This window comes from Cnephaeus nilssonii (genome assembly GCF_951640355.1).
Source record: "Cnephaeus nilssonii genome assembly, chromosome: 12".
In the NCBI taxonomy this organism is placed as follows: domain Eukaryota; kingdom Metazoa; phylum Chordata; class Mammalia; order Chiroptera; family Vespertilionidae; genus Cnephaeus; species Cnephaeus nilssonii.
In genome coordinates, this window is record NC_137083.1 from 56,731,127 (window position 1) to 56,757,673 (window position 26,547).

At 50.8% G+C, this 26,547-nt stretch overlaps 2 protein-coding genes across 8 annotated transcripts in view; both read left to right on the top strand.

The window, feature by feature from the left end:
- Window positions 1-6,637: 6,637 nt before the first annotated feature.
- FAM180A (family with sequence similarity 180 member A) lies at window positions 6,638-22,564 on the top strand. The gene is made up of 3 exons (XM_079785427.1): window positions 6,638-7,147; window positions 18,049-18,149; window positions 19,663-22,564. The coding sequence occupies exons 1-3, from the start codon at window positions 6,739-6,741 to the stop codon at window positions 20,005-20,007; spliced, it is 855 nt and encodes a 284-aa protein (XP_079641553.1). The 5' UTR covers window positions 6,638-6,738; the 3' UTR covers window positions 20,008-22,564.
- SLC13A4 (solute carrier family 13 member 4) overlaps window positions 20,118-26,547 on the top strand; it is a 51,684-nt gene continuing 45,254 nt past the window's right edge. Inside the window, exons 1-3 of one of the 7 annotated variants that reach the window (XM_079785425.1) lie at window positions 20,118-20,367; window positions 21,175-21,277; window positions 25,547-25,728. In XM_079785425.1, the coding sequence (XP_079641551.1) occupies window positions 25,630-25,728 (99 nt within the window). In that variant the 5' untranslated portion in view covers window positions 20,118-20,367; window positions 21,175-21,277; window positions 25,547-25,629. Of the gene's footprint in view, window positions 20,368-21,174; window positions 25,729-26,547 lie in introns of those variants that run through there. The other 6 variants (XM_079785423.1, XM_079785424.1, XM_079785421.1 and 3 more) reach the window with 6 other exon arrangements.

Below are 26,547 nucleotides of genomic sequence, written 5' to 3' on the forward strand. Positions count from 1 at the left end.
ATGACAATATCACAAAGTTAAATTGCAGCTGGGATGAGATACAAAGCATAAGTTCGCAGTGCTGTGCACATGCTTAATTGGGGGAGTCTCTCTGATCAGGGAGACCAGGAAAAGGGACATCTGACAAAATGTGAAGAATGAATGAAGTCAGCCAGATAAAGAAGGGATCTGAAGACCCCCTCTGGGCTAAGGGAGAAGACCCAGAAGAGTTAAGTCACAGTGTCCTCCAATGGGCGTCTATTGTCATTCATATCCCAATCCATCCATGAGTGACGCTTCTCTCAAAAAAAATAGTTTACTGTCTCCCATCCCCACAGCTGCAAATCACAGCAGAGAACCCAGATGCAAAGCAATCGAATTAGAGAGCAAGAAGCCATCCCAGGCCATCAGGTAAAGAGAAGCAGCTGGTCACAGAGGGCATAGCAGGGAGCAAGTGCCATAGAAACCAGGGAACAGCGACATGGGGCACACACCTCAGACTCAATACCTCTAGCCCTGAAGTCACAACGTCCATGAAACCAGAGCCTCCTCTTCTGTGCTCAATCTCAGCTGGGGACACCCTGGAACTTCTTGTCTGCTCCCTCTCTCCCACTCTCAGCTCCTCTTGTGTGTTTCTGACTTTGCCTCTTCGATCTTCCTCAAGTCCATGCCCTCCTGTCCTTCACCACTAGCTCCTGCTCTGATTCAGGTCCTAACCATCTTTCCTGGAACTTGGCATCTGCTCCCTCCTGGCGCAATCTCTACCCTGTCAAATCTACCCTCAATGACCCAGCCACCAGAAGGCCGACCACTTCAGTCCCCTGATGGCAGCCCTCCATGACTCCCTCCTCCCAGTAGGCTTTGGTCCAAGTGTGGTACACAAGGCTCTCCACAACTGGCCCTGCCTCCCACCGGCCTGCCTTCCACTGCTGCCTGGCTCATCCTTGACCTTCCCACAGGGCCGAACCACTTTTACTTCCTCATATACATCAAGTTGTCTCTCCCCTCTGTGCCATTTTTCAGGTTGCCCCATCCCTCTCCCACAATCTAATTAAATCCAACTCATCCCTAAAAAGTTAATACATATGTCAACCCCTCCAAGAAGGCTTCCTCCATATCCCTCCCCTCTCATTTCCTACATAAGATCTCCCATCATTAAATCTAACATCATGCATTTAATGTCTTTTTCCCCATTAGAATGATGATTCTAGATGGCAGGAACTATGTCTTATTTGGCTTATATTGCCTGGCACAGACAAGATGTTCACAAACTAGATGAATGGATGAGCAGAGGCCAGACAAATGGGTGTTGACTATTCCACTTCAGTGCTGGAGCCCTCAGCATGAACAGAATGTTCCCCTCACACCTATTGCTATTAATGCAAAATTTTATAAAAGATTCTTTTATAAAAATGATCTTTAAACGTAAAAGTTCTCATTACAAGAAAAAAAATGTCTAACTATGTGAGGTGAGGAATGTTAGCTAAACCTATTGTGGTAATCATTGCACAATATATACCATGTATCAAATCATTATATGTCAATTATATCTCAAATGAAACTGGAAAAAATAATAAAAAATAAGAATAAAATGTTTAAAGATCATTTTATAAAAGAATCTTCCCCCTACACACACCTCTGACTATTACGTGGGGCCAGCCCAGCACCCCATCCACTGCATCCGGCTTCCAGCGTGTAGAAGAGGCTTTACTGGCGCGCTGTTTTCATCGCAGCCCCTGCAGGCAGTATATGGACGTGTTTATCATTTAGTAGTTAATTATCCCTTCTAAGCTTCAGTTGGCCAGATACAACATGGACTCTGCTATAGAACCTCCTGAACAAAACTGCCATGAAAATGGGATGAAATAAAGTAAGGTCAGAACTCAGTAAGTGGTAGACGTAACTAAGCTGGAAAATGATTTTTGCTGATGAGAGATATGCACGTAGGCACAGTGGGAGTTCAGAGGTAAAAATGAGCTTGAACACTGTTGCCTTAAGTAGCACTCCCCCGCTAAAGTATTTTTTAAATAATCAATAGGTCTGGAAAGCTCCACCGTCGTGATTTTACTGTGATCTGTGACAAAAGACAGCGCTTTCCATTTGAGTGCGTAGATTTTCAGCAAGAACAAGAAAAACACGGAGAGAGAAAGAAAAAAAAAAATCAGTGCAGCAGACCAGAGTTTCCCAAGACTCCTCGAGAACGGCAGACGTTTGCCTCTGGCTGCCAAGCTGCAGTGGTGGGAGAGACAGCCTGGCTTATCATCTTATGAAATGAAATTAGTTACAAACACATTTGTTCCCAGCCCAAATAGGAAGCTACTCTGCATCCCAGCTTAGTATGTAGTGGGTGACGGTTTGATGACTTGAGCCTGCAGATGAAAGAGTCCAAGTCTGGGGCCAAGACTGCGATTTCTGGTCCGGGTTTCCCCAGGGATGGGCAAGTCGGGTCCATCTTCCCCTCTCAGCTCCTTCTTCACTCACTGGGGTTCCGGCAAAGTGCGGGGAACTGGGAGCTTTCTCAGCTCCAGCACCAATCAACACATGTTCCGTGGGCACCTACGGGGCACCCAGGCACATGCTAGGTCCCCTGGGCAATCCTTGCAGGTTTAAACAAGAAGTACACTGCACAGCAAAGGCAATAAAATGAAAAGGCCACCTACAGAATGGGAGAAAATGTTTGCAAATCATATCTGAAAGGAATTAATATCCAAAACATATGAAGAACTCATATGACCCAACAGCAAAAATACAATCTGGTTTAAAGAATGGGCAGAGAAGCTGAATAGACATTTTTCCAAGGAAGATGTACAAATGGTCAACAGCTACATGAAAAGATGTCCAACATCAGTCATCATCAGGGAAATGCAAATCAAAGCCACAATGAGGTATCGCCTCACATCTGTTGGAATGACTATCATCAAAATGACAAGAGATAAGTGTTGGCGAGAATGAGGAAAAAGGGAACCCTTGGGCACTGCTGGTGGGGATGCAGATTGGTGCACCCACTATGGAAAACAGTATGGAGGTCCTTCAAAAAATTAAAAATAGAACTATCATATAATCCAGCAATTCCACTTCTGGGTATATATTCAAAGGAATCAAAATCACTGTCCTGAAGTGACACCTACACCCTCATGTTTATTGCAGCATTATTTATAATAGCCAATATATGGAAGCAACCTAAGTGTCTAGCAATGGATGAATAGATAAAGAAAATGTGACAAATATATACATACACTGGAATATTATTCAGTCATAAAAAAGAAGGAAATTTTGCATTAATAACCTGAATGAACCTGGAGGACATTATGCTAAGTGAAATAAGTGAGAAGAGAAAGACCAACACTGTATGACCTTACTTACATGTAGAACCCATAAAACAACAAACTCATAAAAACAGGGAACAGGTAAGTAGTTGCAGGGGCAGGAGATGGAGGAAATGGGTAAAGGTGGTCAAGGATACAAACTTGGAGTTATAAGATTAATAACTTCTGTGGGTGTAATGCACAGCACAGTGATTATCCTACCTAATAAAAGGGAAGTATGCAAATAACCATCACTCCGCTACGCCCACGATTGGGCCGGTGGGAGGCTGGGGGCGGGACTCGGGGTGGCTGATTGGGCTGGTGAGAGGAGTGGGCCCCAACAGCCGGCACTGTGGGAGGACCCATGGGGCCGGCAGAAGGCGCTGGTGGCGGAACTCGGGGTGGCCGATTGCGTGGCTGCCAGCACCAGTTTTCCTCTGGCCACCCGCCGATCGGAGCGCCTCCCAATCAGAGTTCCTCTCGGGGTGGCCAATAGCGCTGGCGGGAGGCGCTCCGATCGGCGGGTGGCCAGAGGAAAACTGGTGCCGGCAGCCAGGTGAAGGAAGGTCTATTGCACGAAACTTCGTGCAACGGGCTTCTAGTAGGTAACAATACTGTATTGTATATTTGAAAGTTGCTAAGAGAGTAGAACTTAAAAGTTCTCATTACAAGAAAAAAATGTCTAACTATGTGAGGTGAGGAATGTTAGCTAAACTTATTGTGGTAATCATTGCACAATATATACCATGTATCAAATCATTATGTTATATGTCAATTATATCTCAATGAAACTGGAAAAAATAATAAAAAATAAGAATAAGAATGTTTAAAGATCATTTTTATAAAAGGAACTACAAAAAGAGGACACAGCAGAGGCAGAGGAGTCATCAGAGCCAGTGGGACTGACCTTGTGAGTAAGGGGAGTGGCTACCAGAGAGCCGATTGTTAAATTATTCACAAAGTTTGCAAGCCATTTGTTAAACCATCAGTAGCGTGAAATCAGCCATGGCGGGAGTATTTTCACCAGAAACATTGGCAAATGCTACAAATCAGGGCTCCCCCTGCCCCTCCAGAACTGGTTTGCCAGCACTCCACTAAGCAGTTCCCAAACGTAAAGCTTCGAGGCAGGTCTGCATGCAGGCTACGGACTCACATAGACCTGGGTTAGAAGCCCAGCTCCATCACTTACTAGCTGGGTGACCTTGGGCAGATTATTTAGCCCCTCTGAGCCTTTCTCTTCCTGTGTATGTAGCACACATGTATGTGCCAGGTATACTAGTAGTTCTCAGCACTTTATACATATGAATTCATTGATTCCTCACGACAACCCTCTGAAAAAGAAACTATTATTATCCCCATTCTCTAGTTAAGGAAAATCGAGGTAACAAGTGATTAAGGAATTCAGCCAAGATCCCACAGCTGGTAAGAGGTAGGGCCAGGATACAAGACAGGCAAGCAGTCTGGCTTTAGAGCCTGCCCTGTCACCTTCCAGCCCTGCGCTGCCACACGCACGCGGTAGCCACTGGCCACATGTAAGTACTCGGAAAGTGGCTGATCTGGACTGAGCTGTGCTCTAGGTGAAATGCACACTGGATTTCAAAGACTTAGCATAAAAAAAAAAAGAATAGAAAATATCTCTTTCATACTTATACTGATCACTGGGAGAAATGATAATATTTTGGATATGTTGGTTTGAATAAAATATATTATTACAATTAATTTACTTGTTGCTTTTTACTCTTTTTAACATGGCTACTAGAAGATTTTAAATTACATTTGCTCATGTAATACTTCAACTGGAGAGTACTGTCCTGTGTTGATCTCAGAGCTTGGTGTATTAAATCATTAACAAAGGAGAGCACTGAGCACAGAGCCTGGAAAAATTAACACCCATTAGCTATCTATGTATATAAAAGGCTAATATGCTAAGTGTCCAACCATTCGACTGTTCAACCAGTAGCTATGATGTGCACTGACCACCAGGGCAGACGCTCAACACACAGGCATGGAAACATGGAACAGACTGATGAATCTCAGAGGGAAGGGCGAGGGGGGAGGGTGGGAAGAGATTAACCAAAGATCTTATATGCATACTAGAGGCCCAGTGCACAGATTTGTGCATCAGTAGGGTCCCGCGGCCTGGCCTGCAGGGATCGGGCCAAACCCGGCTCTCCGACATCCCCCAAGGGATCCCAGATTGTGAGAGGGCTCAGGCCAGGCCAAGGGACCCCACTGGTGCACAAATCTGTGCACCGGGTCTCTAGTTATTAATATTACTGAGATCAATGGTTTTCAAATTTTATAGTCACTTTTTAAAATATTTTTTTATTGATTTCAGAGAGGAAGGGAGAGGGAGAGAGAGACAGAAACATCAGTGAGACAGAGAGAATCATTAATCGGCTGCCTCCTGCACACCCCCCAATGGGGATCAAGCCCACAACCCGGGCATGTGCCCTGACTGGGATTCAAACTGTAACCTCCTGGTTCATAGGTCGACGCTTAACCACTGAGCCACGCCGGCCGGGCCAGTCACTTTTTTTTTCAAGCAACTTCTTGTACGAGATTAAAGAGGAGTGGCCTAGTCACGCTGGGCAGCACCTCCACAGGCTGGAAACCCCCAAGGTTCCCCATCTTCACGCTGTAGCATCCCACATCTGTGATTACAGACAGGGTGAGGGAGAGGACAAAACCAAGGTGTCTACGGCGGTGCTTTGATCATGAACATCGATCTTAAATGTTGCTGCCACAAAAGAGAAATGACAATCCTGTGATGTGACAGGTGTTCGCTAACACTACACTGACGAGGCCCGGTGCACACTGCAAACATATACGCGTATCAAAAAACACATTGCACACCTTAAACTTGCACCATGTTATATGTCAATTATATCTCAATACAAAATAATTAATTTGTTGATTAATGAAATACCAAAAAAAAAAAAATTATCATGGAAAAACACTACCATTTTGCTTGGGAGAATCAAAGTGGTTTGGTCCTAGGTCTAGACACAGCCCAGAAAGCAGGATGTCATGAATGCGAAGGGAGAAAGGGGTCACTCATGGGCCCCTGGACCATTACCTGCACATACAACACCTATGCATGACGGGCACCTCTCCATTCTGCTCCCCACAACCTGCCAACTCCCATCCCTGCAGACCCAGGGGAAGGCTCTAGCTCTGGCTGAAGGTGCCAACATCTCCAGGTCTAGCTCCAGGAAAGGACACGACACTCAGCTCAGACACTACAATGACTTTGCTGTCCTCAAGGCAACTCTGGGCTCCGCAGCCCAGCTCAGCCCAGCGTCTGGGAGAAGCCTCCCGGCTCCCACTGCAGCCCTCGCCCTGGCTCTGGTATGTGTGTGGACAGGGACAGCAGCCAGCTCTTCGCCGGGCTCTCTAACAAGTTCCACGAGTCTGTTTGTTAAAGAAAAATTCCAGTGGGTGCATCCAACACATGGAACTCAAGTACAGATTTATATTTATCCAGCCCACTGCCAAGGAGATCACATGCCCCGTGAGTCACTCCAGATGTGCTCAAAAACAGAGTCTCTCTGTGGCCGCCCAGTCCCCCAATCCCAGAGAGAGTCGGATAGACAGGTCCCCCGCCCGCGCCCCCAGGAGGCAGCCTCTGCCTCCACCTTCTGAGGCGGGAGAGGGCATCGGCTCTTTGGGAAAGGGAAAGGTGGGAAGAACTGTGCCGGCTCCCAGGAGCACCGGGACGGGCACACCTGTAGCTCCTGGGGTCCCACTGGGTTTGAGGCGACTCCTCACCTGCGTGGAGGAGAAGATGTGCTGGAAGACGCTGCTGCTGCTGCTGCTGTGTTACGATGCTCAGGCCACTGTGTCCCACAGGTGGAGCAGGGGTGAGTTGCTTTTTATTATCGGTCTGATGCTCATCGTTCTTTTTTAAATACAACTAGGAACTGGGGGAATGGGGATTAGAAACCCCATTTCCTCCTTTAATCTCATCTCTGGGGATGGCTTTGTGCTTCTTGACAAGTGAGAGGTGTTGGGAGGTGATGGGGGACATGACACTAAAGGAAATCAAAGCGCTGAGGGGACTTGGTCAAGGTGGGAACGCAGAGGGCATCCCTCTCAGCAGGCCAGGGCCAAGTCATCTTTGCTTCATGGAATGTGCACAGACCCCCTCGAGCTCCCCTCCCCCAGGCTGCTGCCCTGGGCCGGCGTGCGGAGAGCAGGTGTCCAGGTGTGATATGCTAACACCTGGGAGTAGGGGTGACAGATGCTACCTGGGGGGCCCGGCTGGAAGTGGCCACTCTCTGCAGCAGGCAGAGCAGGCCCAGCGGCAGGAGAGGAAGGGAAAGTCCTCAGCATCCTTGCGTCTACCTGCCTGCTGCCCCCCCAGCCCCAGCCCTTCTCAGACATAGTCCCTCAGAGCCGCATGCCATCTCTTCTCTACGCCCAGGACCAGGTCCAGGTGGCCGACGGTGACAGCACCCCAGCCAGTGGGAGTTTATCACTGTTAGGAAGTGAGGGACCCAGAGCGTTGACCACTCATGCCGATCTGAACTGAAATCTGCCCGCCCAGCCCCTGAAGTCAGCTAAGGTCTCTCTCCCGGAGAGAACTGGGAAGAGCCAGGCTCATAGGTGTTTGGAGATATCCAAACGAGGCTCAAGACTGGCATCGGGGGTAAAGATGAGCCTCCCGGGTCCCCAGGAGAGTGTCAGGGAGGAAGGCCCGGCCGTGTGGGGACAAAGGGCACAGAGCAGATGGACCTGGAATGGAGGGGGGTGGGCACTGCACTTATTTGGGGCTTTATCCCCTCATTTTTACCCCTGAGATTAGGGACTTGCCAGTCCTCTGAACTGAGCTGTGAAATGAGTGTTGCCTTGGGGCCAATAATTAATGTAACATTTTCCTTTATTTCCGGTAAGACCACCACACACACACACACACACACACACACACACACACCGCCCTGCTCATCACGTGCACAAACTTCAGGGCAACACTTGGAAACAGAGAGCAAAGAGACACTGGAGCTATGTCCTGCCACTCTCCCTATGTGACACTGGGGCCTTTCTTAATTAGCCTATAAAAAAGATGATAAAATCCACTCTAGGCTGTTAGAAAGCCCGAAGAGATGATTTGATTTGTAACAGGCTTGTAAACACGATAACCACGTCATGAGCTACCCCACGAGGATCTCACAGATTTGGGCTCCTCCTCTAATGGGGCTGTGTGATCTCTGGCAAGTCTCTTAACCTCTCTGAGCTTTTGCTCACTAACAGATACCATAGTACCAGTACCAAAACGTAATTACCTTCATTGTGTTGTTGTGAGACCCAGATTAAAAATGTAAATAAAATGCTTTGTAAACGATGAAGCACTATATAAATGTTAGCCATTTAAAAATGAAATAATTCCATTTAAAAAAAAAAAAGCTTGAGATTCTCAACAGACAGTTTTATAGCAACATCCTGGGAGCAACTGCTCTGGCCCCACCCAGTCCTCACCGGGAAGGGCGGCCCCAATAACAAAACCACCAGGAAGCGGCGCAGCGACCTAGAGGCGAGAGGAGGGTGAGGCAGCCGATGCAAAGCACTAGTTAGTGGTACACGTCAGTGCGCAGTCAACAAACGACATGGAGCCCTCCGGCCCTCATCAAAAGTCTGCCACATAGTGCATCTTTCTTCTCTTTTAACATTTTTTTCCTACTTATAAAAGGAATACACAATTGCCATCAGTTTTAAAAAGACGGAATGGGAGTCACACCCAAGTGTAAACCATTTTTCCAGATGTATTTACTGTTCCTTTCACCTTCATCCTTACCCCATCCCACCCCAAATCCAGGCCTAATTCCCTTTGGAAACAGTCTCAGGGTGACCACCCCCTATAAGATCCTCCTCCTCCAACAACCCCGCCCCAACCCTCCCCGTCCCCCACCGCCTCACCACCACCCGGCCTGTGCCCTCTCCCACTCCCCCCTCCCCCCCACCCCGCACACGTGTGGAAATGTAGAGATAAACCCAAAGGGAGCACACCCTGCTGTCAGGACGTCCCTTTTCTTACCGGTCATTCCCCTAAGAAGCGCTCTCTAGGATTCGGCCCTGGGAGGTAGCTTTCCACGCACCGGGTCGCTGTTCCAGCCCCGCCAACGTGATTAAAACCAAGTGACTCACCTGTGGTGAGCGTGGCCAGCGGGAACTGGACACACCTGGCCCAGGTCCCAGCAGCCCCAGCTCCTGCCGGAGCAGCGCTGCGGGGGGAGGGGGGGAGTGCACGGCTGGAGACCACTAGCCAGTCTTTGAAAAAAAAAGCAATCTATGCATTAATTACCATGTAAATATCTGTTTTTATTAAGCACATATAAATTATTTCTCTTTTAAAAATATTTTTTTATTGATTTCAGAGAGGAAGGGCGAGGGAGAGAGAGATAGAAACACCAAAGATGAGAGAATCATTGATTGGCTGCCTCCTGCACGCCCCCCACTGGGGACCAAGCCCAAAATCCAGGCACGAATCCACCCGTGACCTCTGGTTCATCGGTCGATGCTCAACCACTGAGCCACACCTTCAGGCAAACTGTTTCTTTTTAAAGCGGTGTAATAGGGAAGGGCAGCCCTCTCCAGGTGTCCATTGTCGTGCGGGGTGACTGCCTCAGGATGAAGCCACGGGCCTGAGGTCAGTGTCTAGTAGGTGCTGACGGACTAGGGGGAGCCTTAGAGTAGCCTCGCTTACTCCGCAGTCACTCCAGGAGCAGGTGCTATTCCGACCACCGACAGGCAAGGAAACTGAGCGAGGCGAGACGGCGATGTGCCCAGATCCCTCCGCTGCAGGGACCCGGCTGGGTTCTGAGGCCTCACCCGCTCTGGCCTCAGAGTCTGGCTGTCACTCACCCCTCCCCTCCTCCCAGCAGCCCCGAGGCCCCCTGGGCGGCCGGACCGGCTGGCCACGAGGAGCCGAGGAGCCGGCTCACGGGAGCCCTTCCAGGGGCGCTCCCTCTGGACCCCGGCGCCCGGGGCCGAGAGCCCGGCTCGCTCAGAAGATCGCTGTGTTTCTGAAGGGCTGGCCCAGGAGCTACCAGTAAATGACATCAGTAGGATCTGGCAAACGATCTTTTAACAACCAGAGCCTTTCCTCTCCACACCCACTGCCTTGTCCATGGCGCGGCTTCCACTGATGCATTCACAAGACGGCTGTGTTTGGCGTGCAGCGGGCTGCAGCCGGCCTCCCTTCCAGCAAGCCCGGCACGGGCGCTGGGTGCAGCTCCGGGGGCCCCGCGGGAGCCTTGATAGGGCTCCGGTACTCTGAACCTCTTGGGGTGGGAGGAAGAGGCGGTCTGTATCCCAGATTATAAAAAACCGAAGGGAAGGCCGGGCTCCAAGTCAAAACAGGCTCCTTCCTTTAGGGAAGCTTCGGCCCCTGCGTCTGAGCAAGAGGGCTTGGAGGGCTACGGCGTGGGGGCGGCGCCCGCCTTGCCTGAGACCATGGAAAGCAGCTCCTCCCCGCCAGAGCAGGGGCTCCTGGGAGATGCAGGCAGGGCCCCGAATTCAGGAGGCCACATCTGCTCTCTGATAAGTAGCCAGGACCTGGAACTGCGCCTAAGTTCTAAAATCACCCTGTTAGGAAGAGAAAGACTTAGTGAAGCACGCGGTTGGAAAAGAATGGAGTTTAGGGGCGAAGATCGTTCATGTGTTTCTATGGAATCGTTTATTCATTCAACAAACAGTCATGGGCAGGAAGCTGGGCACTTGGGAATACAGTGACCAAAAGGGACAAACACCCCATGCCTTGGTAGAGCTGACATTCTAGTGATGGGAAACAGACACACATAGAAATAAAACATCTGGTTTGTCAGATGGCAATAAAGTAGGGACAGGTGAGAGGGTATCCAGGACTATAATTTTAAATAAGGTAGTCAGGGAGGGCTCCCTGAGGCGGTGGCTGAAGACCTGAAGGAACCGTGGGTGTTCCAGGCAGAAGGAACAGAAGTGCAAAGGCCTGGGCAGAAGCATGCCCGGGGCTCAAGGAGCAGTGAGAAGGCCTGTGGCTGGGCCATGAGCGGGGAGAGTAGCAGATGAGTTCAGACGCAGTGAGAAGTCACATCATGTAGCACCGGGTGGCGTTTGAAGAACTCTGGGAAGCCATCGAGGGTTCTGGGCAGAGGAGTGACATCTGACCTATGAGTGCACAGAATCACTTTAGTTGCTGTGTTAAGAACAGAATGAGGGCGGGAGCCAAGGACGGAAGCAGAGGCACCAGGAGGAGAGGTGCTCAAGGCTTGGACCAGGGAGCTAGTAAGGATGTGGCAAGAAGTAGCCAGATTCCAGATCTGTTTTGAAGGTAGAGCCAAGACTCGCTGATGAGTTAGATTCGAAATGTGAAAGACAAAGCCAAGGACGGCTCCCAGGTTTTGGGCCCGAGCAGCTAAGAGAGATGGGAGGACGGCAGAGAAGTAGGAGATGTGTGTGTGTGTGTGTGTGTGTGTGTGTGTGTGTGTGTGTGTGTGTTGGGGGCTAGGATTGGCCTGGGAATCAGGAGAGATAACTGTAATATGTCCAAAAGGAGATTCCTGTGGGCAGGTGCATATATAAAAGTCTGGCCTGGAAAGAATAAGCTGAAAGTCAATAGGGAAGTGAGGCTACAAGAGGAAACGCCCCCAGATGAGGCCAGAACTCTGCAATCTGAGAGGAGGGTGGGGAGGGAGAGCAGACAGCGAGGCAGGATTTTTTTTAGTCGAAGAAGTAACACGTTTTCATGTTGACGTGAAAGATCCAGTGGAGAGGGAAAAGGAACCACGTAGGAGGGAAGGGTGGAGAGGTGAGCGCCAGTTTTCTTGGAGACTTCACACTTGTGGAAAAGTTGGCTCTAGACAGGAGTGTGCCCACAGTCACAGAAGAGAAATCTGTATCTGGGCAAGAGGCAGGTGACTGGTTTAAGGAGGAAGCAAATGGGGTGAAATCGTTGTCTATGTCACAGTGAAATGGAGTGAGAAATGGGAGAAATGCTCGGGAAGCATGTCAGGGCCCGTACGAGAATAACGAGGAATTTCAAGTGAGACCATGGTGTGTTTCCTCCAGCCAGGTTCAGGCGCACGGTGCAGGTGGGAAAGGTGAGGAGGCGGGTTGTGCTTTATGACAAGTGATTGCAAAGGAGCAAAGAGAGGGCAGAGGAGGGGAGGATATGTGTCAGAGTGTGATCACAGGGCTGTAGGCGTTTGACCTTGCAGAGCACATTATAAATCAAAGTTAGAGGTTTTTCTTAATATGTGTGCTTCGTTTAAGAATATGTTACATCCCATATCCATTCATTCATTCACCATGAACATTATCCTTCCTGTAGCGATTCAGAACTGAGGAATACCCGGTCTTTGGCAGATGTGCCTACAAAAAGATAGCGTTGTTCACCTATTGGCGAGTGGGTTTTGGAGCCTGTGAGATCTGGGTTTTCATTTCAGCCACAGAGCAAGCAAATCGATGGCCTCGGACAAGTTTCTTAACCTCCAACTTTCTTCATCTCTGCACGGGATAGGATACTTACCTCACAAGGTGCACATGGAAAGCACAAAGCACGCTGATGGCCACCCAGTAGGCTTGAGAGCTGTTGTTACGTCCAAGCTCCACATTTTAACAACTTCGGTCTGAGGTCCAAATGTGCCTTTCCACAGCAGACATGGACAGAACATGCTGTGACACATGGTTCCTGCCTGTCTGGGTCCAATTTCTGCCCTAACTCAGTGCATGTGGCATGACCTTCAGCAAATGAATCATTTGTTCAGTGCTGGTCTGTCTAATAGTATCGTAACCACTCAATTTCTCCCGGAGGCTCAGCTGTGCAGGGAGTGCAGGAGGCGGGGAGAGCTCACAGCCCCCGCCCCAAGGGGACTGGGAGTCCCCGCGTCCCCTGGTCACACCGCGTGGCCCTCCTAGCACAGTCACATCCTGAAGAAATCGCTGGAGACTGGGCTGGGCGTGGAGCGCTGAGTGGAGAAGTAAGAAACAAACTGGCCCAGTTTTACACCAAAAAAGTACACAAAGTCAGTGGTTTTGACAAAACTGTGCCAGCAGCCTTCTTGCCCGCAGCTCAATGCTCAGGTGGTGCGTGAGTGGGCGCGGGGTCCTCCTGCCAGGCCCCGGTCTCCCCAGCCTGCCCCCTCTCTCTCCTCCCTCAGAGGAGGAGTCCCTGCTGATGGAGCTGGGGGAAGCACTCAGGGCTCCTCTCAGCCCTGCAAAGACTGGGCTGCCCAAAGCTGACAGTGAGGAGGAGCTGAACCTAAAATGACCTCCATAAATTTGGGAGATGGGACGGAAGGGAAAGGAAGCAAACCCAGCAAAGCATGCATGGAAGAGTCTCCAGGGATGTTGTGTTTGGTTGTTGCCTTTTTTTTTTTTTTAATAGCTGGGTTTTTTATAAATCATTCCAAAATAGAGGCATTGAGCCTGCACTCAGAGCCCAGCTACCGAGTCACGCAGTCACCGAGGCCCAGCGGAGGAAGCAGAAGGCCCACTTCCTCCCCCGGGAGCTGGCGGTTGTGGGCAGATGTGCGATGTGTAGGATGGACGCAGAAACCACAAGGACAGGAGGAACCGCGGTGTGCGGGGGAGCTGGGGGGGGGGGGTGCTCACGGAAAGGCTTCCTGGGAACAGGGCTGTTTTTCTCGCCAAGCGGGAGCGAGTGTAGTTAAAGCTTTGCACGCACACCTCTGGGAACTGGCCAGCCTTTGTTTCGGCCGCTTACATTCCGGCAGGGTGCAGACTTCACCTTGATGGGCAAAAGCACCTGGAGGGACTGTAGGTTAACGTTGCACCTGGATGTTGGGACATGGAGCAGACAGCCTGCAGCGTGCCCAGCGGAGATGAAGTTACCCTGACCCACTGCTGAGGAGGGAGGCCCGGGCAGCGCTGGGATGCCCGCCCAGAGCTCGCTGCACCTGTGCCGCCCGTGCCTGCCACACGCAGGCAAAGCGGCTGCAGCAGTGCCAGGGGTGCCTGCAGGAGGCAGGGGCACTGGCTGGGGTGGGAGGAGGGCAGGGCCCCCTTTTCAGATTCCTGTGCTCCCCACATAGTTTCTGAAGCAATTGTCCGTCCCCTGGCTGGTCTAGAGGCGGAACTATCTCTCACAATCGTCCCCAAACTCTGTCATTATTTTGAAACGATGAGAACAAGAGCTATTGGAGACAACGCTTCCATGATGAACCTCCGCTTTGAATCAGGAGGTAGTTCCTTCCCACCTCTTTGAGGACGGAGGCCCCTGGGTGAGCATGTTGGAGGTCGCTGCCCCCAGGGAAATGAATGTGTGGAGAAAGGCAGGTCTAGCCGGTGAATGACCTTCCCAGAGGCAGCCCCCGAGCCTGGCTGACAGGCAGCAGAAAGGCTCCGTGCCGGGACACGCATCCCCCGTCCCCTTCACCCGCCGGGTGGGAATGTTTTTAAGGCAACCAACACCTTTAAGGTCACAGTAAGAGAAATGCTGGAAGAAAAATTAAAGAAGTGAAGTTGCTCTCAGATCCTACCCCGAGAAGAGGGTTCATCACGCTCTCGTGGGAGAAGCACCCAGAAACCGGTCACATCTTGGTCTTGGACCAGCTCTGGTCCTGGGGTCGTCTCCTGCCAACGAGAAAGCAGAGTCGGAGCACACACCCTCTCGGGTCTCTACTTCGCCTTGGTCTCTTCAGATGAGCCTGCAAGGCCTCCGATGGGAGTGAGCTTTGCATTTGGGCGCCGTGTTCTTGGCTGTGGATCCGGATATCCCAATGGTTATCAACCCTGCCTGCCCGTTATAATCACCTGGGAGCCATAAAAAGCCCCGATGCCTACATCCACCCCAGAGACGCCCGTGAAAGGGCCTGAGAGGTGGCCGTGGCATTTGGGTTTTTAAAAACTCCCAGGTGAGTCTAATGTACAGTCCAGGTTGAGAGCCACTGGGCTCCCCTGAGAGTGGCACCCCCTTCCACGCAGCCTCGGGCAAGCACCCGCTGGTTCTCACCTTGGCCATTGGAAGCCCCTAGGAAGCTTCCCAAAATCTCACTGTCCCAGCTGCACCCTCATTCGATTAAATCAGAACCTATGGAGCAGGGACACGGCACCAGTATTTTGTTCTTTTTAATCCTCACCCCAGGATATTTTTCCACTGATTTTTAGAGAGAGGAAGAGAGAGGGAAAGATAGAAATAGCGATGTGGGAGAAACACATCGATTGGCCGGGCCGGGAAGGAGCCTGCAACCGAGGTACATGCCCTTGAGTGGAATCGAACCCAGAACCTTTCAGACCGAAGGCCGACCCTCTGTCCCCTGAGCCAAACCAGCGAGGGCCGGCACCGGTAGATTTTAAAGCCCTTGCGTGGTGCTAATGTGCGGTCAAGGTTTTGGAGCCGATGCCTAGGAGCCGCCTCACTCTCCCGAGCTCCACCTAAAACCACAGGCAGAGGCCGTGAGCGAACAGAGGCAAAGCCCTAAATCTCTGATTCCGTGAGGAAATGGCCAGTTTTCTGGCAACGAGAACAAATTCTGCTAAAATGCGAGGCTAGGAAATACTGCTCTGGTCACGGGCTCCTTCCCACAGTGGCCTGAGGGAGCAGAGGTCACTGCCAGTGCATGGATTTCCTCAGTCAACAGCGGCGCCCCGCGCTCGGCCTGGAAGCCTGCCAGGATCTGCTGGGGCAGAGCCCTACAACCATCTTTATCCTAACCCGAGAGGGACTTGCGGTATAGATAATAAATGAATGCAGAGAAGGCAATATTACCGCAATGCTCCACCAACCAGCTCTTCCCAGGGAGTGGAGATTCCTACCAGTGAGCTTTTCAGGAAATGTCTTTATATCAAAGATGTTTCATTTTTATTACGTCGGATCACTTTTTTTTCTAAGATGCTTATGCAGCCCCCTGCCTTCTTTAACACAGGACCCTGGGCGTCAGTGGGCCCGTTCTTGGTGGCCCCAGGACACCAGTATCAAGAAGCAGAGCTGGCAGGCTTGGTGATGCAAATTGTGCTTTGCCCAACTTCAGGGGGCGCTACTTACCTCAGAGCCTCAGGTTTCTGGGAGGTCCCAATCCAGTGTCTTGGAGAAGCTGTACCCTTTTCTTCCTTTTTTAAAATGACATGATTTATTTTAAGTGCTCCCTAGATATAAACTCCTCAGGTGGTACAGTGTGTCCATTTACTGCTCTTGGACTCAAGGTACCAAGCCATACAGAGGATCTTACTTCCTCATTTATGCACTGGGGAGCATCTTCCATAATACACGATTTAACCAAAGTCTCTCCATGCAATTACTTATGTTTTGTTTTTCATCGCTGTGTTGGTGGTTTGAGCCCAGTCAGGGCTTGAACAGTTATTTTGGAAGACAGCACAGGCAGCAGAAAGAAGAGTCATCTAAGGTTAAGGGGGATCTGACTGATGATTTAATATTTGACGTATCACCCTGGTCCCAGTTACCTTAGGCGCACGAAGCTGTGCCTTTTCCTATCAGCTGGCAGCAGGCTTGGCAATCACGGGGCTGCAGGGGTAGGCACGGCTGTCTGCTCCCGGCCTGATACGACCCAGAGAACTGCGATGTATAATGATTATTCCCACACTCCGTAACATTCTGTCTCCGTCTTCACTTGGCCTCATAAGGTCCTAGTTCTCCCTACCCTCTCTACCCGTAGCAGCCCATCCATCTTCCTCCAGCTGCTGTTTCTAAACGCAGCCACAAAGAAACAGCATTAGCGAGTCATTGACTTTGTCCCAAATGCATTTCTAAGTCAGCTGGTCCTTGGGGGGAACGCTGAGCCTGGCTCCACACTCCCCTAGAGCACCTGTCAGGGTCTTGGGCGGCTCTCTTCCCTTCCTTTGTCACCTGTGTGCAGATTCTTGGCGGCTGTACTTCAGACAGCCGGGGAATTAGCCAGAAGCCTGAGCCTCTGATGAGAAGGGTTCGCAGTAAATCTAAACCAGCACCTCATACTGACCAGGCGCTAAAATGTGCATCGCTCTCAGAGAACAGTATCATTAGGGGTCTCATTTGTTGTTTGCTCATTTCTGTTTGATTTTAACAGAAGTTCCCTCGACATATAGGGGTGGGCAAAAGTAGGCTTACAGTTGTGAGTACTTGAAACACAGAGTTAAAAAGGCTATTGCAATAATCATGACCTGCATGTCTTTCTCCACACAAACAACCATAAACGTACTTTTGCCCACCCCTGTATACTACATACAGGGTGTCCAAAAAATGTATACATACTTTTTTTTTTTTAATATATTTTTATTGATTTCAGAGAGGAAGGGAGAGGGAGAGATAGATAGAAACATTAATGATGAGAGAGAATCATTGACTGGCTGCCTCCTGTACACCCCACACTGGGGATCGAGCCCGCAACCCAGGCATGTGCCCTTGGTCGGAATCGAACCCAGGACCCTTCAGTCCACGGGCCGATGCTCTACTCACTGAGCCAAACCGGCTAGGGCTGTATACATACTTTAACAGCTGAAGGCTCCACTTTGAAAATGAAATGTATTTTAACAAACACGGCCTTTGTAATTATTCAGAGTGTGTGTGTACATTTTGGGGACAGCCTATATTTCCCACGCTTTCTGGGCTGGTGCTGATGAGCAGCCCTGTTTGAAATCACTGGTCTGAAACAGGAGCATCTGACACACCCGGGAGCTTCCGGGACACATCGGAGCTGCCTGTCATCTCTCCCCCTCACTGACCTCCTCGGCTTCCAGGCCGTCACGTGCAAGTCCGGCTGGCTGACCTCAAGGTTACCGGGGGGGAGGCCAAGGGCACGGCTGCTGGAGCCTCTTCTTTTGTTTCTCGCAGCCGTGCTGTTCCCTGCGGCCCACCGGCCGAAGAGATCGTCCTCAGTGCCCTTGAACCCCGTCCTGCAGAGCTCCCTGGAGGAAGTAGAACTGCTCTACGAGGTAGGCAGAGGCGCAAGTGGCCACGTCACCCCAAAGGCGCTGACACTTTTCTGTTTGTTGGAGGAATGACCTGAGCCCCTGAAAATGAGCGGCCCCCGCGGCCTTGGGGACTGGCCTGGACTCCCTTGTGGGGCCATCAAACCGTGGCCATCCCAGGGTAAGGTATTCCTCGTACTCCTCTCCCTTCCCCCGTGCCAAACGGAGTGAGGGCATGAGGAGGTCACTGGAGACGAAATCAGAGGTTTAGGTTGGGCCGCAGGGTGCTGCTCCCAGCACCCTAGCAGCAGAGTCAATAGTCCAGAGCAGACGCCAGGAGGCAGGACTCATCACAGGGTTCCGGCAATGCCACGCCGCTTGTCTGGTGGAGCCCTGTCTCAGGTAACTGCCTACTGTGACCGCCCAGTTTCTGACCATCTGGGCACCCCAAAGGCTCTCTCCCTCTGCCCCTCATCTCCACCACTCAGACCCGCTTCTCCAAACCACGGGTAACTTTCCCAAGGTCCCTTGATCTGATTCAGCGGTAAAATTCCAGGCTCAAGGTCTGAGCTTTAGTTCTGGTCCTGCCACTCATCAGCCATGTGACCTTGCGTCAGCCACCGCGTCTCTGGGCCTGGATCTCCTCAAATGTTAAATGAGGGATACAGTGATCTCCAAAACTCTCCCCCCCACCCCCCACCCCCACCCCCAACCCTCCCCCACCCCCCGCCTTGGCATCCTCTGGCATCCTCCATGTTCCAGAACTCTCCGGCTAAGAAAGAGACAGCCTGCTGCAGCCAGGTCCTACCACAGGGAACTCACTGGGAAATGCATAGCTTCACCGAGTCTTGAACATGGGAGTCAGCACAGGTCCCTTTGAGAAAGACAGTAGCATGGAGATGGATGGAGCGGGGGAAGCTGGAAGCAGACACAAGTTAGAACCCCGAGTCCAAGAGGTGTTTACTAGGTCCTGATGCAAGCCCAGCACTGAGCAAGGGATGCATGTAAAAAGGCCTCCTTAAGAAAGAGGAGTTTTTACCCCCACTCATAAAGAACAGGTGAGAAGTGAGGACAAATCTCTGTATCCCACTTAATTCCTAGCACCGTTCTCTGCGTCCTTCAATCCCCAGCTTCTGATTTAAATGATTTAGAAGATCTTCGGTGGGTGGGAGGGAGAAAGGGAAGAATGGGTTAATCTGGGACACCGGAAATAATAAATAGTCATTAAATAGTAGCTTTGTACCAGGGACAATGTTTGTACCAGGGTGTCCATATTTGTCTTATTTACTTCCCACAATAGCCCTGTAAAGTATTTTTGCCACTAACCACTTCACAGAGGAGGAAAATGAGGCTCAGAGAAGTTCAGTAAGTCGCCCAAGTGGGTGGGAAATGTCAGAACTGGAACCCAGGTCTCTTGGATTCCAGCGCTCTTTCCACAGCGGCCTCCCCACATGAAGGCGGGTGAGAATGAAAACAATGGTGTCCTCAACAATGCCCCAATGCTTCATGTGTTTCCGTACCTCATGTCTCTCCCCAGTTCCTGCTAGCTGAACTGGAGATCAGCCCTGACCTGCAGATCTCCATCAAGGACGAGGAGCTCGCCTCTCTAAGGAAGGCCTCCGCCTTCCGCACCGTCTGCAACGACGTGATCCCCAAGCGCATCCCGGACATCCGACGGCTCAGCGCCAGCCTCTCCAGCCGCCCCGGCACCCTGAAGAAAGAGGACTTTGAAAGGACAGCGCTGACCCTGGCCTATGCGGCCTACCGCGCAGCCCTGTCCCAAGGGCATCAGAAGGACATCTGGGCCCAGTCCCTCCTCAGCCTTTTCCAGGCCCTGAGGCAGGACCTGATGCGGTCCTCAGGCTCCAGAGTGTCTGCCTGAGAGGCTGGCCCACACCAGGACCTCGGAGCAGGGCCCAGCACACACAGTAATCCAGAAATTCTTCATTCTCTACTCCACTTATAGAGGCCAGCAACAAAACACATGCCACCAGCTCAGAGTAGCAGAGATAAAATAATTCAGCCCCATGCTCTTTACCCGTGGTAGCTTCCTGACAGGCGCATCTGATTCATGTCAGAAGGTGACCTGGGCCGGAAGCAAGGGCTGGAGTGGTCATTCAAGATGCCTCCAGAGGCCGAACGGTTTGCCTGGTGACATGCAGAGTCTAAGATCCGCTTCCACACTGCGTGACTGCCGCAAACCCCCACGAGGGCGGACAGAGCTGGAGGAGACATCATAGAGGTTTGAGCATGGTGGGAAGATGGGGGACAGAGATCTTTGGTGCTAAGAGATCAGGGTGCTGGGTTAAATGCACGTTTTTCTGAAGGTTCTGTAGTAAGAAAGAACAAAGCTAGAACGACAGCCAAATAAGTACTTTGTTAGCCAAGGACAGACTCTTCACTTTTTCTAAAAGTCGCCAAGAAGAATGAGTTAGAAAACTGGTACTTGTCTGACCTGTATGCCTTGACTCTTCTTATCTGAGGGCTGGTCTACTGCAAACAGGCATGGCTTGTCTTCCGAACAGAGAAGCCAAGCTAATGCAGAGGGTCATGCTAGCAAAGAGGGGACCCCGCGGCCTCGCCTTTCTGTCCTAACGCAGATCACTTAGCATCATCAGAGACTCGCTGCTCCAAACACAACTGATTTTCGGATGACAGAATTTTACCCTTTCAAGGCCAGTTTTTCATGGTAGCGATATTGACTTGATATCTTTTGAAACTACGCAGATGGAATGCCTTAAGCCAGCGGTCGGCAAACTCATTAGTCAACAGAGCCAAATATCAACAGTACAAAGATTGAAATTTCTTTTGAGAGCCAAATTTTTTAAACTTAAACTTCTTCTAATGCCACTTCTTCAAAATAGACTCGCCCAGGCCGTGGTATTTTGTGGAAGAGCCATACTCAAGGGGCCAAAGAGCCACATGTGGCTCGCGAGCCGCAGTTTGCTGACCACTGCCTTAAGCTTTTATTTAGTCGCTCTGAACCATCCTAAGGAAGGAGTTGGATAACATAATCTCCAAGGTTCTCCAACTCCTGACATTTCCACAGGCATTTATCTAACTGTGAGGCAGTGCACCGCCCGCGAGGTCTGCTGGACTGTTGTGCCAGCCCGGCGGGTCCCAGGCGCGGCTAGCTCGGTCTCGGTCTCAGGGTGAGTTCATCTGCTGCCTTCCTCGCCGACAGGCGAGAAGTGTGCGCTTTTCTCTGTGACCAACATCACTTGCTTCTTGCATTTTGTTCTTTCTTAGCTTCCGTCACCTAAAAATCGGGATGGCTAGGCTTGTTATAACTCTGCGTTAAATAAGAGTTACCAGATGAAGGCTTCTGCTGAGCGAAGCCCCTGGGTTCCAGTAAAGAGTCCCCACTCGCTCCGAGACCGCTCTGGCCTCCCCTAGGTTTACAGCCTGGCCCTGGAGGCTGATGTCCAAGTAGTCAGATCCTCGAATGAGTGAGGACTCATTGGGCTAAATTTGATTTTGAAATGGGAATTTAACAATGGTCATTTGATGATCACAAAAGCTGGCCTGGACTTCTTTAAAAGCTTTGAACATGTGCGCTTTGCTAGCAGCCCGAGCTGCGTGATCTTTTTGGAGAAATGCTAGAATGCAGGAAGAAGGGACCAGAGAAAAACGCAGCTTTGCATCCTGATGGTCTCAGATGCAGAAGATAATAACTCACGCCCCCTCCTTCTTATTCTCTGATGGCACTGCTCATTTACCTCCCTCAAATGCACACTGATGAGAAATGCTTTTTTGCTCATTTTTCCTCTTCCTAATATTACCGGTTCTCTTTGACAAGGTCGCTCTGCTGGTCTCTTTTTTTAATTTTAGTTTGTGTCTCCGCAGCTCTCTCTTTGGGCTTCATTCTGATTCTCTTTGCCCCCATTTCTTGAAGCCGCTCCAGGTGCCCCGGGGTTGACAGTTGCACGCTATCTCGGCTGCCCGCATCGTACCCTGAGCACCCTGGCTTTCGGCCTCCTTTGGGTATCACTGCCTGATGAAAACAAAGATCAAAGTAGAGACAGGGGTGGGACTGCCCACAGGGCAGATTAGCATCACAATATACCTTCACTGGACTTCTCCTTGATGTGAGATTCCAAAGCGGTTAGCAGAGGCCTCAGCCCCTAGGCTCTGTACAATAGCTACCCTGACCGGCAGTCTTGCATCCCATGCTGGGACGCCATCCCATCAGAAGGGGGTCTGAGAGCTTTCAGTCACCAGCTGGAAAGACCCACCGGTGGTCCCCTGGTTGCCCTGTCATGCAATGCATGGCTGCTCCGAGTCAGGGGGTCTGTGAGTGGGAGGGTGATTTCCAGATCAGGGAGAGCAATCAGTGGTGGTTCATTCACCCTGGAACAAAACAGTGAAGGCACTTCTGTATTCGTTAAGCCGAGTCCATATTTGTGTGGCAATACATGACAAAAAAAAAATAAAATAAATAGAAACAAGGAAAGCCATGACCTTTTTTAAAGACAAGTGAACATTTCATTTTCAGTAACCAGATACTTCAACACTGAATACGAATTGTTTACCCACAGAAAATTTTGTAACCATGACTTCATTTACATACACAATCAAATGTTACGCTCATGACCGCCACCCCAAAACCCACCTCTCTGCCCAATGCACAAGGAAGTGGAAGACTGGACAGAAACAGAACCTTCCATTTTGCCTCATTAATGCCACACTGTACACACCACAGTCACAACCGAGTCACAGTGTGTCACATTTACTCATAAACGGAACAGTTTGGGGTGTGGTGTTTGTAGTGGAAATTTGAGGATCTAGAAATTCTGGAAGTTTCCTCCATAGTTGGCATCCTCATGGCTACCTCTGGTGTCACTCAAAAGACTTTCAAAAATGTCTGTGGTCTGTCATTGCTCTCTCACCTCCCCTTGACTCTAGCTGGAAGAGAATCACGTAAGCGGTCAGTCAGAAGGTATTTCCACAGGTGAACTGGTCTGAGATCAAATGCTTGTTAAATGACTTTACATGGCACCCCTTACTTTCCTAACCCATTTTGATGTCTTACTTTTTTTTATTATAGTAAAAAAACAACAAAAAACCACAACACAAATTTACCATCCGAACCATTTTTAACTGTACGGAGATGTTAAAAAATTAACTATATGCACACTGTTCTGTGACAGATCTCTTGAACTTTTTCATCCTGAAAAAAATGGTATCTATGGAACAATAACTCCCCTTTTCCTGTCCCCTCAGCCCCTGGCGACTACCATTCCACGTTCCGTTTCTAAGAGTTTGACTACTTTCAATACCTCATATAAGTGGTATTTGTCTTACATTTCTTAAGTGTTGTATTCTGGAAAATGCTTTCTGCAACTGAAAAGTGGCTAGACTTCTGAAGAACTACTGGTCTTACTGTGTCACTCACCTTACCTAATTTTATTTAACAAATATTCACTAATGGTGTAATAAATAAGTCATGATGGAGTTATTAGGCTCAGTGGAATCTTTGTTATCTCAGATTATCTCACCCAGAAATTTGAAGTGGTTCGTGGGTTTAACAGCAACGTTGATTTCCACAGCTATTTGTTATTATCCAGTCTCTTTAATATTTGCCACCAAACATCACACATGTGGCACTGTCCATTCTGAGTTTCAAAATCATCACAGAAAAGGAAAGTTCAAATGTAGTAAATACCGTGGTCTTTAACAGGCATTTAAAGAGATAAGCCATCACAGCCCATCCTGTAACAGAAAGATAATTTCTCAGGGGACCTAGGCCGTCCGCAGGCGCACCTGCCTTGGAAGTCAAGAAGAACTGGTTTTCTGGCGTCGGTTTTCCAGTCACTTTAACTTTAGCCTGGGGACCATTTCCAACTGGTCGAGCTAGAGATCTTGGGACGCCATTCCTTACATTCCATGAATTCACGAGAAGGTGGGTTGCACAGCCCTGGACTCTGCTCAGCGTCTCTCAGATCAAGGCAATGCTGCCGAGAACCACCCGTTACAGAACATTTGGGTTTTCTTTCTTTCCTTCCTTCCTTGCCCCAAACCCACATGTCGTTTCTGAGAAAGGCTGACAGCTTCTCCCGATCTGTAAGCAGCGAAAGCCCAGAGTCCACCTGCTGCAAAGGCCCTGTCCCTGGACTTGGCAGCTTCTCCCCTGCCCTCCCCTCTCGGTGCAGCCCGGCCAAAGGAAGCCTCCTGCTTCTTCTCTGGTAAAAAGCCTCCGAGAAGGGCATTTGAGCACCTGCTCAGGCCAGCGAGACCACTGACGTCTGGGCACCAAGGGCCTCTGAGGTGAGACTGGCACCTAGACTTTTCCAGATAGGCAGCTACCCTTCCAGTTCTCCCTAGAAAGGTCTGGGCTTTCTTACAGTGACACCCTCTGCTCACTCGGACACTTTATCAAACGCTCTGTGCCACCAGGGAAGTCTGGACAGGTTCATCCTGTGCACTCTGGGGCAAATGTCTCCGGAATTAATCGTTTCTTTTCTCCCTGCCACCAGACACATCCTCCTCCGAAGGCCTAGGCAGCAGTGGCCCTCCGGGAGCAAGGTCCGTGTCCTAGAGTCCCCCGCCTACGACACAGCAGAGCTTGGGGAAGCGGGGTTAGGTTTCCAACGATGGTCATCACTCCAGCCCCTAGGATGCCTGAGAAACAAAAATAAGCTTTGCAAGTTGCCTAAGTTCTGCAGAATCAGCAGGCCCCTGCTGGGTCCAATCAAGCCGCGCTGATTGGCTGTGGGAATGGGCGGGGCTACTGCCTCTGTCCGGCTTCCCATAGGTGAAGGGACGTTAAGGTGGGCCTCCAGCAAGATTTTGTCCCGTGACAACTAGGAATGTCTGGGGACTTTTATTTTTTCCCCCTGCTCCAGAGGCCCCGGGCTCAAGGCAAATCATAAGTGGGAAATCACATTGAAGGAAAGAAATTTGAACGCAGTTAAGGTGCCAGGTGCCAGGAAAAAAGCCCAGCCCTATCTGAAGTCTGCATCCTCTGCTGACAAACTTGGGGGGCCTTGGTTTAAGGAAAGGGGGGTACCAGGTTTTTTTGAGGGAAGAAGGGGTCCAGTGAAGGAGCACAGGTAGGAAGTGAAGCTGGCACTGCCCAAAAGAGGCCACAGAGGAAGACAGTGATGGAGGGCACGATGTACTCTTGGTATCTTTAAATTTTTAAAGCCTTTCAATGACTTCTGCAAGGCCAATCAGCTACCGAAGAGGTGGGATTTTGATTGATTAAGGGGTCCTTTGCTGGCCCTAGAATGAAGTTACTCTATTGCTGACCCCGCAAAGAGGGAACCCACTATGCCTCGGGTTACCATCCCTCCCCGGTTCCTTTCGGCTGGGCCTGAAACCATGCTCACCAATCCCACCTAAAACAGGAGCACGGCGCCCAGCCTTCTGTGCCAGCAGGGGCTGTGACTGCCCTCCCGTTCTGCCCCACGACGCCGCAGGACTCTGGGAGCCCAGGGAGGCGTGAGGAGTCTTCTGGACGCGCGAAGGCATTTACCCGAGGGAGCGAGCGCGCAGGTCCAGGATGGGTCTGCTGAAGGGCCTTCTCGGGGCGAGGAAACTGCTGCTGTCCATCCTGGTGCCGCTGCTGCTGCTGCCCCTGCCCCTGCTCCACCCCAGCAGCGTGAGTACCGCGGCCCACGGGGTCGGGCGGGGGTCCAGCCGGGGCGGGGGTGGAGGGGAGGGGGCGCTTGGGCAGCTCCTCGAGGTGTGTTGTTGTTGGTCTGAAGAAACGGAAGTGTTTTCCTGGAGGAGGCTGAAAGACTTTCTTCCTAAACACTGCCATGCCCGGCCCCCTCTCTCATTCCCAGTCCCCCTGCCCCGCGCCCCAGAGGAGGGGCAGCTGAGCCGGCTGATGTGCCACAAATCAGTGGCCTTCCTGACACAGGGCGGGCCGCGTGCTGATAAGGACACCTCGCCCAGTGGCTTCAGGACTCGCATGTGACCATCCATGTAGGGGAGAGCAGCTGGGATGCGGGATGCAGGAAGGCCTCCCCTGGGTGACCCTGAGGAAGGGGTGGGGAGGGACAGAGGAGCCGGCTCGGGGGGGGGGGGGGGGGGGGGGCGGGGGGGAAGGAGGGGCGGGCTTTTGGTGGCGGGTCTCCGGCTCTGATAACCAGGATTTGTCATTTCATCTCCCAAGTTCCCTTTGAACTTTGAATTGAAAGCTGAGCTCAGCATCTTGCCCTGGTCCCCTGCCACCCCCTTTTCATTGTTTGTGACCTCTGTGTTTTCTTCTCTGTGTTCCTGAAGGAGAAATATCGAATGACCTGATAAAAAAGAAACAGGCCCCAGCCCTACACCATGGCCTAGTCTTTGACCGTTTGTGGGAGGAGAGGAACCACAGCTTTGGCTCTGCCCTTGGCTTGCTTCTCAGGCCATCGCTTGACTCCCTTCCCTTCCGTGCCCTCCCCTCCTGCCCCCTCCTCTCCCTCTTCCTCTT

Excerpts from the sequence above, each read along its gene's own strand:
- FAM180A (XM_079785427.1), top strand. The coding sequence starts at position 6,739 with ATGGAACTCAAGTACAGATTTATATTTATCCAGCCCACTGCCAAGGAG. Across the intron at positions 7,148-18,048 it reads GTCCCACAGGTGGAGCAGGG|CCGTGCTGTTCCCTGCGGCC; the intron begins GTGAGTTGCTTT and ends TGTTTCTCGCAG. Across the intron at positions 18,150-19,662 it reads AAGTAGAACTGCTCTACGAG|TTCCTGCTAGCTGAACTGGA; the intron begins GTAGGCAGAGGC and ends GTCTCTCCCCAG.